General features: G+C 41.8%; 1 protein-coding gene across 4 annotated transcripts in view; it reads right to left on the bottom strand.

Annotated features, from left to right (window-relative positions):
* vps13c (vacuolar protein sorting 13 homolog C) overlaps positions 1-14,323 on the bottom strand; it is a 101,224-nt gene that overhangs the window by 76,005 nt on the left and 10,896 nt on the right. For all 4 annotated transcript variants that reach the window (XM_079496876.1, XM_079496878.1, XM_079496877.1 and 1 more), the window contains 5 exons: positions 9,765-9,866; positions 6,226-6,335; positions 5,462-5,521; positions 4,745-4,804; positions 3,958-4,038 (listed from right to left, as the gene is read on the bottom strand). In XM_079496876.1, the coding sequence (XP_079353002.1) occupies positions 3,958-4,038; positions 4,745-4,804; positions 5,462-5,521; positions 6,226-6,335; positions 9,765-9,866 (413 nt within the window). The remainder of the gene's footprint in view (positions 1-3,957; positions 4,039-4,744; positions 4,805-5,461; positions 5,522-6,225; positions 6,336-9,764; positions 9,867-14,323) is intronic.

The raw sequence follows: 14,323 nt of genomic DNA, 5'->3' as shown, positions 1-14,323 counted from the left end.
AATAACGAAACTGCTGGTCCTGGGGCTATAGATTTTTCTGTATCGATCCCAACCCAGTCCTAAATGCAACTTGGAAAAATCTCTGACTGGCACATAGGCCCTCATTTATCAATCGAGTGTAAAATCTGCCCCAAATTCGAGTGTAGGATTCGTAGTACACCCACGTCGGGTCGGCATTTACAAAGTGATCGCAGACAGCTGTTTCTTCCTTAATTTCGTTCCGACGTTAATAAATGTGACGGCTGAAATCTATCTGGCACGCCCTATGAAATCAAGCCTCGCCCTCGTTTTTGCGACATGAACAACTGCAATACGACCTGGAAACCATGGTTACAGGAAAAATAAAGTTCCCCTCGCTTGCATAAGTTGCCTTTCTGCCCCCTCTCATACACACAAACACACACACACACACACACACACACACACACACACACACACACACACACACACACACACACACACACACACACACACACACACACACACACAGACGCACGCACGCACACGCAACTTGCAACTTGTTGTATCTTAAATAAATAAACCTGCATGAATTAAATAAAGCTGTAGCCTACCCTGTCTGTTTCTCCTCTCGCTTCGCTTCCCCCCTGTCCGCCTCACCCCCCCCCGCACGCATGCACGCACATATCGCAATTTGCAAGCAACTGTCACTGTGTGTTGTTAGTTGTATATTCAATTATTAAAGTATTTTTAATTTAATATACAACAAGAAATATTAGTGAACGAAAACCTGAACCTGTGAACCATGAATTAAATAACAAATAGGCACACACACGCTGCTGTTTTGCATAGGTGCTCCTCCTGTCCTGTCTGTCTCTCTCTATCACTGTGGTCCGTCCGTGACACCGTGATCAACTGACCAGCACGTTCGACGATTTAAATTGCCTCGCAGTCGCTGCAGTGGTTGGGCTGTCAACTGTCAAATCAATTATATGAATATTGAAGCCAAAACCGTAGCCTCATGTGGCATGCACTGGACAGTGGTGGTGGTGGTGGTGGGCTGCAGGCTGGGTTAGCCTATACTATCTCCGATGCGTTCCCACTTGCGCTGGCACGACACATTTGGCATTCGAGCGACGCGTCGGGTTTATTAAACGAGGAGGAGATTGCACATACCGTAACTCCAGAAAGACATCGGCCTGCTGTAGATTATAGGCTACAGTAGGCTACCCACGTTGGGACTCTCCGCAGCTGCAGCACTGCACTAGCCTATAGTACTCTCCAACGTCCCGTCATGGAAATATTTCAGCACAGACAGCCCAAATCCTCGCATGTATGCGCTCATGCAAAACACTGTTTAAATGGCTTAAGCATCTAACTTGCAACATTGTTTTTAATTGCGCGATTTTAATTACTTGTAAAGTTGGAAATCTCCTAATTTCATATGACACAAAGACACATCTTATATGTATTTAGCCCATATATACCTATACAGTTTTATATAAACATTTTAGGAGTGAATACATATGTTTAGATGCCTGTGACAGCCTCTCAGCTGGTCAAACAATGCTGCTCCGCTGTTCTACGACAGAAAAACAGGTGAGGACAAAGCGTACGACAGCTCCCGACCAGACGTGTTTTTTGTCTTGGCTCAAGTTCAAAATCAAACGTTGGCGCAAATCATAAATGCCGAAAATTGCGGTAATTTCGGCGTACACCCATATTTTGGCGTACGCACGGTTGATAAATGAGGGCCTTAATGTGATAAAAGCTACCCAGCCCAACCCATAACTGACCAATTAGTGCATCAAACACATGATAATCGCAAAGCCGCTCGTAAAGTAGCTCGATAAACATTTGGAGAGCCGAGTTGTCCTTCCGCTCTAACCTTTTATTTCCTCTTTCCTCTGTCTTTGTATGTTATTCTAAATATCATGTTTTGTTTATTTAGACCAATGGTTTTCATTCAACCAGTGGTCCAGGGACCACCAGTAGTCCTTGAGAGTGCTCTCTGGGGAGGACGCTTCTTTTCAGTTAAATTACATCTGCATTACTTAATTTACAAGAAGTCTACACAATTAGTAGAATAATTTATATTTTGATCAACACTTGCCAAGCTGTTATCTCTCTTATGGTACAACATCAATACAGCATGGAATTGTGGACAAAATATTATCCAACAATACTGTATTATTCAAAGTTTTGGGTCTGAGAGGCTAAATCTCATCAAATGGTGGTCTGTGGCTCAAAATCTCAAATACCGAATAAATAATGGGCCTTGATACGAAAAAGGTTGAAAACCACTGATTTAGACAAGGGCAAGATATATTCTAAATAAAAGTTGAATCTAAAATGTGTATATATACATGTACAGAACTGCATAGCTACAGCTTTTTGTTGTTAGATTATGAAATCGTCCAGTAATAACTTTAATTCTACACTTTGTAATCACAGTATAACGGCCGAGCTAAATCGAGCGTGTTTGTGCGTGGAATTTAGGTGGTCTTTACACGAGAACGGTGTTCATAGAAAACGGCAAAATAAAGTATCGTTTGCTGGTGTCCCTTTAGACGAGAACGGTGTTTTCAGGAGGTGAAAACGCAACAAAGTGAAAACACCTTCCAGAGTGGAAATCTTTGAGAACGCCGTTTTATCCCTTCTCCGTGTAAACAGGCAAAACGGTGAATCCGCAAAACTTATGACATCATGGCTCACGTTGGCTCACAGCGCATATGTTTATTACATTGATGCAGAGCTTTGTGAAGAACTTTGTGAGTTTGGCCACGCCTATTCATGCACTCTCTGCACTTTGTTCCCCAAAGAAAGATAGGCGTCCGCTCCCGGCGCGCCTGTTTGCTCAACATTGGAGCCCTGCGTGTGAGGATGCGTTTCAGGGCTTAAAGCAGAGGTCAATCTCAGCTCCGGTGTTGGCATACGCCGACTTCACCAAGCCCTTCACGGTGGAGATAGATGCCAGCCATCAAGAGTTGGGGCGGTGTTGTCTCAAGAAGTAGAAGGCCGGAGGAGACCGGTGGCATACGCCAGTAGGGGATTAAGGTCATCAGAAAGGAATATGGAGAACTATAGTTCCATGAAATTAGAGTTGCTGGGCCTTAAATGGGCAGTGACAGATACATTTCGGGAGTACTTAATTGGTAATAAGTTCACGGTCCTGACAGACAATAACCCGCTGAGTCATTTACAGACGGCAAGATTAGGTGCTGTGGAGCAGCGGTGGGTATCCGAACTAGCCCGGTTTGATTACGAGATTGTTTATCGGCCGGGCCGACAGAATGCGGCCGCAGATGCTTTATCAAGGCAGTACTCTAATAGGGCCTCAGAACCAGCACCCACAAGCCCGGGTTCACATATAATGGAGTTCCTGAACAAGCCTCCCTCCTCGCCTACAAAGCGCTGCTCATCAGCGATGGTGAATGTAAAACCATGATGTAAATAAAATGCCTTGTGATAGGTGGCAGCCGCGGCTGGAAACGTCATTCAAAACCCTGATAGGGTTGCGTGAAGGGGGAGCTACCTGGTTCTTCTTCTTATACGTGGGTGACTGGTCTATTTGGCAGCCCGTTACCGCCACCTAGCAACATTATAGCGTTTTCATAAAGTGTGCGTTCTCGTGTAAAGGGTCAATAAAAAATGAGAACGCAACGGGACATTGCCGTTTTTGGAGACCGTCTCCGTCTGAAAGAGGCCTTACTGCACGCGTACAGTGCGTTTGGAAAGATTCAATGTATGTCGATGGTACCACCTACACCAGACAGCGCATGCTGCAAAAATAGGATCGGTTCCATTTTTTTACGTGCATATGCAGCCCCACATGCACGTATATTGTCTCCCAAATGGAGACAGTGGAGCAACACGCATTATTTTCGCAGACTGTGCATATATCACACACACTCGGTGTAAGTCAGCTGTAATCTTTTAGAACTTCAAATATGATTCAGGCGATTATACAGTATTAGAAAGATAAGATAGATAACTCACCACAATCTCTTCCCAAGAGCCTCGATAAAAGATGGAGCTGTTGACATTCCAGTACGCACACAAACACTCCAAACGACCCAACTACGGACCATGAAAGCGTGCACACACACACACACACACACACACACACACACACACACACACACACACACACACACACACACACACACACACACACACACACACACACACACACACACACACACACACACACACACACACACACACACACACACACACACACACACACACACACACAAGGTTCATGCCAGGGTTCATGTGGTTAACAATGGAATGTTACAATTTTGTATTTCTGTTTGCCTTTTAGGTTTCGTAATCACAAATTGCAAAGGGCAGATAAATATGACAAGTAACTTCAAAACATTTAATACTTTTTAATAATTTCTTTCTTTCCAAAACATTCACAAAATAGCGTAAATAGTTGATCTACAAGCTTACAAGTCACAAAGTGATGTGTTGTAAGCTTGTACTGTAGATCTGCTCTTTTTATAATATGGATATTTTTCAACATGGAAACGACAATTATGCAAAAATTATTGCGATTATCTCAAATAATTGCAATTAGGCAATTATGTAATAATTGTGGCAGGCCTAAATGTTACACATCCACATGCTAAACAACACCACTTTATTAATTATGATTATTAACATGGTTTCAACTTACTATTTGTACTGCATCTACAGCAGTGTACAACTCCTTAGTGTACATTGAGTTCCTATTTTGTAATACTAAAGTGAGTGATTTCGTAGCATTGAGAAATGTTACCTTATAGATGATCTTGGCTGCCTCATTCAGAATACAGAGCTTCCAGTTCTCGTCAGCGGTCTGAAAGAGAGTTCAAATCATTCAACTGAAATGGGCAATGTTAAAAGACAAGTTTAGTTTTTTTCAACCAAGGTTCATGTTTTAGGTTGTTATTAGAGAAAGTAAAAGATGAATGTTATTTTTTTTTTTTTGCTTTCTTTCGTTTTAGCGATTTTAGCTATTGTTAGCGGGGCAGGGGCATTCGAACATGGGGCTAAATACAGTATTATTATTTTTACAACATTTTACAGCAATTTATTGTTTTATTATTTAATTTAGTTCTACTAGACCCTACTAGATGTGTAGCCCCATGTTCGAATACCCCCGCCCCCCTGTAAAAAATAGCTAAAATCACTAAAACGAAAGAAAAATAAATAACATTCATCTTTTACTTTCTCTAATAACCTAAAACATGAACCTTGGTTGAAAAAAACTAAAGTTGTCCACAGTGCACAATGTAACTTGTGTGTAACTGTGTGTGTGTGTGCGTGCGTGCGTGCGTGCGTGCGTGCGTGCCATGAACACTAGGAGGGCTGAGATGCAAAGTGGTGATCGTCTGATTACCAGGCAGTCTCTCTAGTGTCTACCCACTAAGCTACGACCTCCCATACTGTAAGTGTAAGTAATACAAGTGTGTGTGTGCGTGCGTGCGTGCGTGCGTGCGTGCGTGCCTCCCACCTGTAGACTGAGTTCTGCAAGGGTAACTCCCATGGAGAGGGGTCGCTGTGGGTCTGACAGCTGAAAAAGGAAAAGCAACAGTAACACACACGCTGTATATGCTATACTGTACAGTATTGTTTCCCAAAGACTGATATATGAGTCGTGGGAGATTTCAACATTGTTTGCCCGGTGTGTCAACTGGCCAGTCCAGGCCTGGTTCTGAATAATTATATCACCTGAATATCCTCTGTTAAGTAAAGCAAGAATGTCGCTACTTGCCTTTAAGTGACTGTGTATTAGGATGTTCTCTGCTTACGCAAGTAAAAGTTTGGGAACCACTGCTGTACGTATGTAGTGTGTGCGAGGGAGGTTAAGAAAAAGTGTCGCTCCCTCCATCGATTTAACCACTTGAGCCGATAGTTTAAACAACCATCATTATTCTTAAAGAAGACAGTTAGCCATCCCGCCACTACTGGTAGACACCTCAATAATCCCCACTATTAACCTTACCCAATCACTGAGTAAAACATGACAATTACTATTTATTTTTAACCACTTAATACACGTAGTTGACTAGGGCCGTATAATTGGTCCATAATTGGTCTCACCAATCAGATGGAAACGATCTGTAGACCTGCTATTTCCACTTAATGTTTGCCCCAGAATATGGATGCCAGGGTTCATGTGGTTAAACACAAATGGCGTACAGACACAGAAAAAACAACAAAGTTCAGTTATTTTGAAAGGTAAAACGTACAATACAGCCTGAAATCTGAACTTACATCGTCCTCGTATCTGATGTGGATGCTGGTGATCTTGACTTGCAGGTTTTTGATGACTTGTGTTGCCAGCTTCTCAGCAAAGGTGTCCTTTTTGTCATCTTGTGGCTTTTCTGAAATTAGAAATGATGATGATTCACATCATGATGAATATCAACTGTTGCCCTCCATGAGGCGGTTTAGAGTCCCTACATTTAAGAAAAACAGACTAAAGAACTCATTTGTACATCAGTCTGTCTTGCTTCTAAACCAAAATCGCTAAACCAGTGGATATGTTCTCGTTCCTGATTGTTTCTGTGATTTTTGTCCTGTAATGTCTACCATTTTGTAATGTACGTCTATGTCTTGTCTGTTTCTTGAACGGTGACGTCATGGACGCAAAGCAAATTTCAGTGCAAGCTGACAATAAAGTTGTATCGTATCGTATATCTGCACAGTCAGCCTGGCTTGTTGACTAACTATTCTAATTTAAGGGGAAGCCTACCTAAACACATATTTTCAAGGACATACACAGCTTAATTCTCTGTTTGCAATACAGTGCATACTATCACATTACATTAACATAATTTAAGAATAAGAAATCTTTAGTATTTAGAATTGCTGGCTGGTTAGGACCAGGGTAGACAGCCTCAACAACCAAGCCATTCTTTGAAAGTTCTATTTAACTGTAATTCAATCCATCACATCTACGCAACACTGTTCCATCAAATTAAAACGTGACACCTACCTTGTTTGTGATCATGCCGTTTCAACTTCCGGAATACTTTTTTGTGCTTTTTATGTTTTGTATGTCCTTTTACGACTAGCGCAGCATTAAAAGGAGACAGAGGTGTTAGAAGAGAAGGCAGGCAACCACAGAAATCCCATAGAAAAACAGAGCAACATTTCTGGACTCCTACATTCTCTATTTGAAAAGTACACTTTTCCCCCCAGACCTATTTCCCATATTTATTTCTCACAAATTCAGTTTTTTATTTTCCTTGAGTGAGGGGAGTGATAAAGGGCCCAAAAGGGTGACTGCTGATAACTGTTATCAGCCCTAGGGCCAATATGCCAATATCAGCGCAAAATGAAGTGCCACCACACACTTATGGAACTGTGTTCCTCTCTGCGGAAGGCATGTCATGTTTTTTAATAAATATTTTCACGGAAAAATGAGAATCGTGTGAGAATTGTGATCTCAATCCTTGTGGAGGAAAATCGAGATTCACATTTGAGCTAGCCTCGGTCCCAGGCTTACTCATCTGCGAAGAGAAAAGCCTGGTCACAATATAAGGCAGAGAGTGCATAGCCCGAAATGTCGGCCCGGAACATCCGTCAAAATTGCTGCTATTGTGCCCAGCGTGCATTTGAGCAAAAATCGTGCATCACTTGGTGATGTATGAAAGGTGCCAATTACTTGAAGTTAGGCCTATTAATTATCATTACTATGTGCATTCTAACAACAATGTGACTGACCAGTACAACAAAACCTTTTGCCAAACCTTTGGGCCCAATTCTCAAACTCACTTCAAGGGTTATATATAAAAATATAATCTTTTCACGAGATTTGCAGCAATCCAGAAAAAAGGTGAGAGAAGCCACTATTAACTGTTAAGAGCTGCAGATTAGAATTGGACAGAACTCTGGTGCAAAAATCTGAATTTAAATCAAGTGCTTTTTTCAAAACACAAAAAAAAGGGTCGCCCCCCCCAAAAAAACATGAAATAGCTACAGTATCATACAGTTCTACCACACAACACCTTAACCATAACAGGTTCCAAAAACGAAACACTACATAGACATTTCCAATATTAACAACACACTATGATAATGATAGTACACACATTTCATATTCTGTCGCTGACCGTTTTAATACAAGTCACTATATATATATATATATATATTAGTCACTATAAAGGCCTCAATGGAGGCAGGTAGAACATGGTATTTTGTGTGCGTGCGTGCGTGCGTGCGTGTTTTAATGTTCTTCCAGTGCCCAGAGGTACAGAGGAACAGACAGTACCTACCGTTCTGTTGCTCCTTGTACACAACACTCTCCAGGTCAAACAGAAAGTCTCCTGTTTGAGAGCCTAGCGGTCACCCGGCCCGTGGCAGCATAAAGCAAACATCACAGAATGATGAATTCATACAGACCACTTCACATAGACCAGTGGTTTTCAACCCATTTCAACATCAAGGTCCATTATTTATTCAGTGTTTGAGCCACACGGGCCACCATTTTATGACATTTAGCCTCTCAGGCCCAAAACTTTTAATATTTTGTTGATGTGGTACCATAGGAGAGATAACGGGCAAACATTGGATCAAAATAGCAATTCTTCTACATTCTCTAATTGATAGACGATGAATGTTCATTTTACACTCGCAAGAGTTAAGTCCATTTGGTTACCAACTCTCCATCATTTAACTGGGGACCACCTGGAACCCCCTCAAGGACCACTGGTGGTCTCCGGACCACTGGTTGAGAACCACTGACATAGACTGCTTTAGGCTGAGGCTGTGAGCCACTCTGCTAGACATACAGTGCATTCAAAGATTATGAATTCATTATGAGTTCCACAACTGTGATAAATGGTCAACAGTAAATGCTGCACAATTACTCACCCTGTGCTGCCTGGAATACCCAAAGATTATTTCTTTTTTCTTTCATGGATGATAGCCATTTCATTGAAAACGTACACAAAAACATTTTACCTTAAAAAGTTTAAAAGAATACCTTCACAATTTTATTCTACAGGATATTTGATCATTTGTGAAACTTCTGTCAATATGGATTATTTCTATAGACTATTTTTAATAACCAACAACAATTAGCTGAAATGCACATCGAAAGCACAATAGAGTCCTTTGAAATATCCTGTCTGGCATATTATCCAGGGTGCTGATATGGAGCTGGTGGGGCTGATTAACAATGGAAAGTAATCATATGAGTGCTGGGGGCACTGGGGCACAGGATGACATGTCACACTGGGACAGTTAATAGGGGACTAATGGACGAGAAAAGAGATTTAACAGCATTAAGCGGCAGCGGTGAGGAAAGAGCAAAAAGAGGGACGTGCTGCCCCACACATGCAGCACCAGAAAGAGAAGAGAAAACGGAGCCAATGGGCTCTATGCACACACACCATTTTCCCTACTTCTTTCACAGGTGTTACCGATGATACTAATGAAGGCTCTGTTCCATTCTGGTCAAACAGAGTCAGGGTGCTGGCTGCTATTGTGCATGTTGGCTCACTGTAAACTCTCTGCTACACCTGTGGGTCTCAAAGTGTCCTTGAGTGGGTTCCAAATGGCCCCGGCCCGTAGGGGATGTGCAACTCTGAGAGTGTACAAATGGTACCAAATGGACCCCTACTCTCAGAGTTATGGGGGTCCTTGAAATTAAAAGGTTTGAGAACCACTGTACACCAAAGGGAACAGAGCCTTAATTAGTATCATCGGTAAGGGAAGGGCCCCGAAGTAGGAAGAGTTATTCTGTGTGCTTAGAGCCCAATGGTCATTGGTCGCCAGTATTCAAGCTATGGGTGAGAATTCCTCACCTCTGCGTAGAGCCATCTGTAAGGCCTGTTCGATGCGTTGCAGCTCTTTCTGTTTTGCCTCCTGAATGTAGCGCTCCTCCTTGGCCGCATCATACTTAATGGCTGTAAGAAAAAAGAATGTAACTAGAAAGGTCGCAATTTTAAAAAATTGCAAAGTGTGGTTGCCGCAGTGGCTTACATATACCCCTCCCACTGATATTGCCAGCCAATTGCAATGTCGCGTCACCCCTGCGATCATGCGTAAGTAATTCGGAGGGGATTTATCCCCCCAAAAATCATGTTTTTGCGACAAACGGTTACATTTCTCGCATTTGCGGCGCCCCCTATGGATGAAAATAGAATTGCTTTTGGTACTTGGTTGATTGAACCACCCGCGACATGTGATTCAAATTTGGGATGGATTGGACATTTCGTTCGTGATTTATGGCATTTTTTGTGATATAGGCCCCTCCTACTAACTTCGGACGACGATTACGGCCGAACGATACGCACTACCAAAATTCTGCAGTTGGTGTTTTAATCGGATGGGTCCCGAGATCATGTGTGCCGATTTTTGTGAGATTTGGACAACATATGTAGGAGGAGGAGCCAAAAGTGTGTTTTGGATAAAATTCAAAATGGCGGAAAATCTATCATGACGCAAATGGGCGTGGCCTATATGAGGAGATGCGTCATGACCCAAGGAAATCAGGGAAAAAATAATTTGATTTTACGACCTACGGTTCAAGAGTTATAAGCCAAAACGTAAAGTGGGCTGTTATAGCGCCACCATGAGGCCGACCGATAACATTATAAGTTGATTAATTTTAGTAATTATTATGAACCTACCCTCCAAGTTTTGTAACTATAGTGCTTACAGTCTCTGAGGAAAAAATACTTGAATGTGAGAAAATGCGAAAAATCGCATTTTCCCATTCATGTCAATGGGGAAATTCTATTCACTAATAAATTCATATCAATTAAACTATACAACATTTCTCTTAAAAAAATACAAGCACTACCTTCCCGATGCAGCCGGTCAATTTGAGATATGGCTCAAGTGCGTACAGTCAAAACAGTGGGTGGAGTAGTGCATCAAACAAAAGACTAATCCAGGTAAATAAAGAATAAAGTGTTACAATTACAATAGTCTGGTTGCCCTTTAGGGCAACCACACTAATAAAAGTGTGACAGCTTTATGTTATTTAAACACTGAAGCTGAACAGAAACCTCTTTGTGAGACAGGAGGTAAATAAAGCTAGAGATAAGATAAGAGACAATAAGTTAGACGGGTAATTGACACGTGTACTTCTCTGGCTTGTCGATTTTAGCTTAACACAGTGGAATATTGTGGATGGCCAAGAAAAACTCAGTGAGTGAACACAAAAAACATTGTTACCAAGCAGGGCTCCAAACCGGGCCGATGGACAGAAACAACAATTTACTAGGCGCAGAAAACATCTGGTTCAATGTTATTTTCTCATTCAATGTTAAAATCAACTGTAAGGGCAAATTATTTCGAGTCCCCTATACGATGTGATGCAATGTGACCAGTGTTGCCAATTTAGCGGATTTGTCACTAGATTTAGCTTCTTTCCAGGCCCCCCTAGCGAATTAGTGAATTAGCTTCTGGGGACAAATCTAGCAACTTTTTCTGGTGAATTGGGGACAAATCGTGTAGGCGCCAAAGATAAAACCCTCCTTTTTCTTAATTTTCCCTCTCTCAGCCTCAAATCCGCTAAGTTGGCAACACTAAAGTGCTCGGCGCGTCTGGCATCCTTGGCTCGGTTATGTGCACAGAGCAAGGAAATGGTGTTCTGGGCTGGCTCCATATTTTCGTTGCTAGGGGCGCCTAAAAGTCGCTAGGGACGCTAAAAAGTCGCTAGGGGCGGCGCTTCGCGCGCGCATATACCACCCCTAGCGACTTCTAGAGACTTTCCGAAGAGCCAGTAGCTACTTCCGTTACTGGAGAGTTGGCAACACTGGATGTGACAGTGTGGTCTAGCCAACACCGACTCGGGACTCCTGAATCGTTGCCCTCCACAGTCCACACTCTCCCATCTAGCCTCATCAGGGTCTTGAGCTCAGTGTTGTTAGCTGCAGTGTTGTTTTCGTCGACTAATACTATGACGAAAAATACACTGACAAAAACTACATAACTAAATAAAAACTAAGCCATGATGACTAAAACTATGACTAAGTAAATATACTGTTGATTGATTAATTTTGTCACAGCAGTACTGACTCCACTGTAGCTACAGTATAGCAAGGCATTCAGGCAGGTGCCCTCCGGACCTTTAGGTCCTGTTCCGTTGAAGCAGTGAGTCCAGGCCCTAAGATATTTGAAGTCCTCGACTGCCTCAGCCCTCGAGCACTGGCCAGCGACAGCCGCCTGCGTTACCCCAGTCAAAAACATCCATGAAATGTGTGATTCATTCTGCTTCATCACTAGGGCTGCATAGTGCAGGTGAACAAGTGGCATTGTGAAAAACACGAGCCTAAGGAATGCAGGCTTCACTGCTCACATACTGTATGTAGCAGCATTCCCTAGCTTGGACAGAAACAATCACTAAACTGTCCTATCGCCGGGGCCTTGTTCTAATCATCATACTATATATTTACTTTTTCATAGGCTCATTTTCTTCCTGTATTTTTACACGTTGCAAATACCGTGACAGACTTTGGCAAAATTGTTAACCATGAACCATTTTTCCAGTCACATCGCTGTAATCGAATGTAATTGATTATCACTGCCATATTAATGCTATCTAACACACACACACACACACACACACACACACACACACACACACACACACACACACACACACACACACACACACACACACACACACACACACACACACACACACACACACACACACACACACACACACACACACACACACACACACACACAGAATAAACATTATGTGATGCATTATGTGATGCAACTAACCAATTAGTTCAGCATTAGTTGCAATGTTCTTGCCAGTAAAGAAATACAACTGCACTCCCCATTCAATGGCTATATATTTTACTGCACTAAATAACAGAGCAAAAGCTAAAGAAGCACAACGCTTGCACCTTACAGGATGTTTAACTTGCACTTTAACTGAATCCAAAGTCATAGTAAATACTGTATATCTGCCAATTAAGAGAAATTTCACATTAATGTACGCAAAATATGTCTGTGTGCTTGAATCAACAGACTCCACTGATACCGATCTGCCTAATTTGGTTCAAGAAAATTATTTAAAACGTTGAAGAAAGATTTCCCATTGAGGGATGATTTTAACTTATTCATTGTTTTGTTTTAACTTAACCCCTTGTATGATGAATAGTGAAAATAACCATGCGGGGGAGGATATGGAGTGAATTTCCGGCTGTGTATTTCCTGTTTTCCTGTCCAAAATTCTGTAATATATATTGTTGTTGCTTGTTGCTGTACATCCCATGACCTCTTCTATTTTTTTTATTCTGTTTTTTCTGTTGATGTTTTTGTTTTATCGTATGCCTTGTGTGTCTTTTATGTCTCGTCTTGCATATTCAAAAAAACACATGCATCTATATATGGCCATTGGCCACAATAGGGAGTGGTACAGAAAAACATTTAGCCTTGGCAAATAGGTGTTTCTTTTCTTTTTTTGCAGTGTGCATATGTTCCAGACCATTGTACACTATGCTGTAGAGTGCTCATGTATTGTATGTATGTATTAGGGCTAGAGACCATCTGCTACAGCCACAGGCTCATTAGTAAGGCATGGGCGAGTCCAGCCACAGCCCAACACACATTCACATGGCTCATGATTATGGCAATTGAGTCTGATAAGGGACACAGAGTTACGTATGTGTGTTTGTCTGGATTCATGTACATGCATGTACATGTGGGCAAGAGTACATTATTTCCTATACAAAAATTAGGAAGTTAGCAGCAATAAAGACATGTATGTAGGTTGTGGGTTCTTCGTAAAAAACGGAAAACACAACTCTTCCTACTGTACCTTCTGTGCATGCATTTGTGTGTGTCAGAGAGACCTCAATCCGTGCCAAACCAACTGTGACAGGCTGACTACATTGTTTGCTCACTCGTCAACGTTCTGCTTGTCCAGATACACACGCCGGAGCCATTAGCGTTACAGGTACGATCATCATCTTGATTAAAATCAGGGTTATTCAGCTTACTCAGTCGTTTTGCTGTATATGTTCACACTATTTTAGACTTAGTTATCAAATTAACTTGATTCATTAATTTTTGTTGCGACTTTTTTATGCATAATGAGATCAGGTGGGTGTATTATATTGTGCAAACTAAAGTAGACCATTCAAAATGAATTAAAATGCTTCCTGAATAATAGGCTTTCCTTTTGTGCGCACACTTTGAAGCCAAATATTCAGATTTGCCATGCTCTATTCTCCATAGAAAATCCGGCAGCAATCTAATAAAAAAAGTGCAGATAATTATACTATTTTTAGCTGTGGACTTCCGATGAAGAAAGGCCCTTGTTGAGCTGCATTATTCACCTCTTTGAAAGAAAGGGACAGAGAGAGAGCGAGCACCTTGGCCACCAGGCTGCTAG

Source organism: Electrona antarctica (assembly GCF_951216825.1).
Source record: "Electrona antarctica genome assembly, chromosome: 3".
In the NCBI taxonomy this organism is placed as follows: domain Eukaryota; kingdom Metazoa; phylum Chordata; class Actinopteri; order Myctophiformes; family Myctophidae; genus Electrona; species Electrona antarctica.
The sequence above is the reverse complement of the archived record's forward strand: the minus strand, read 5'-3'. Positions and strand labels throughout refer to the sequence as shown.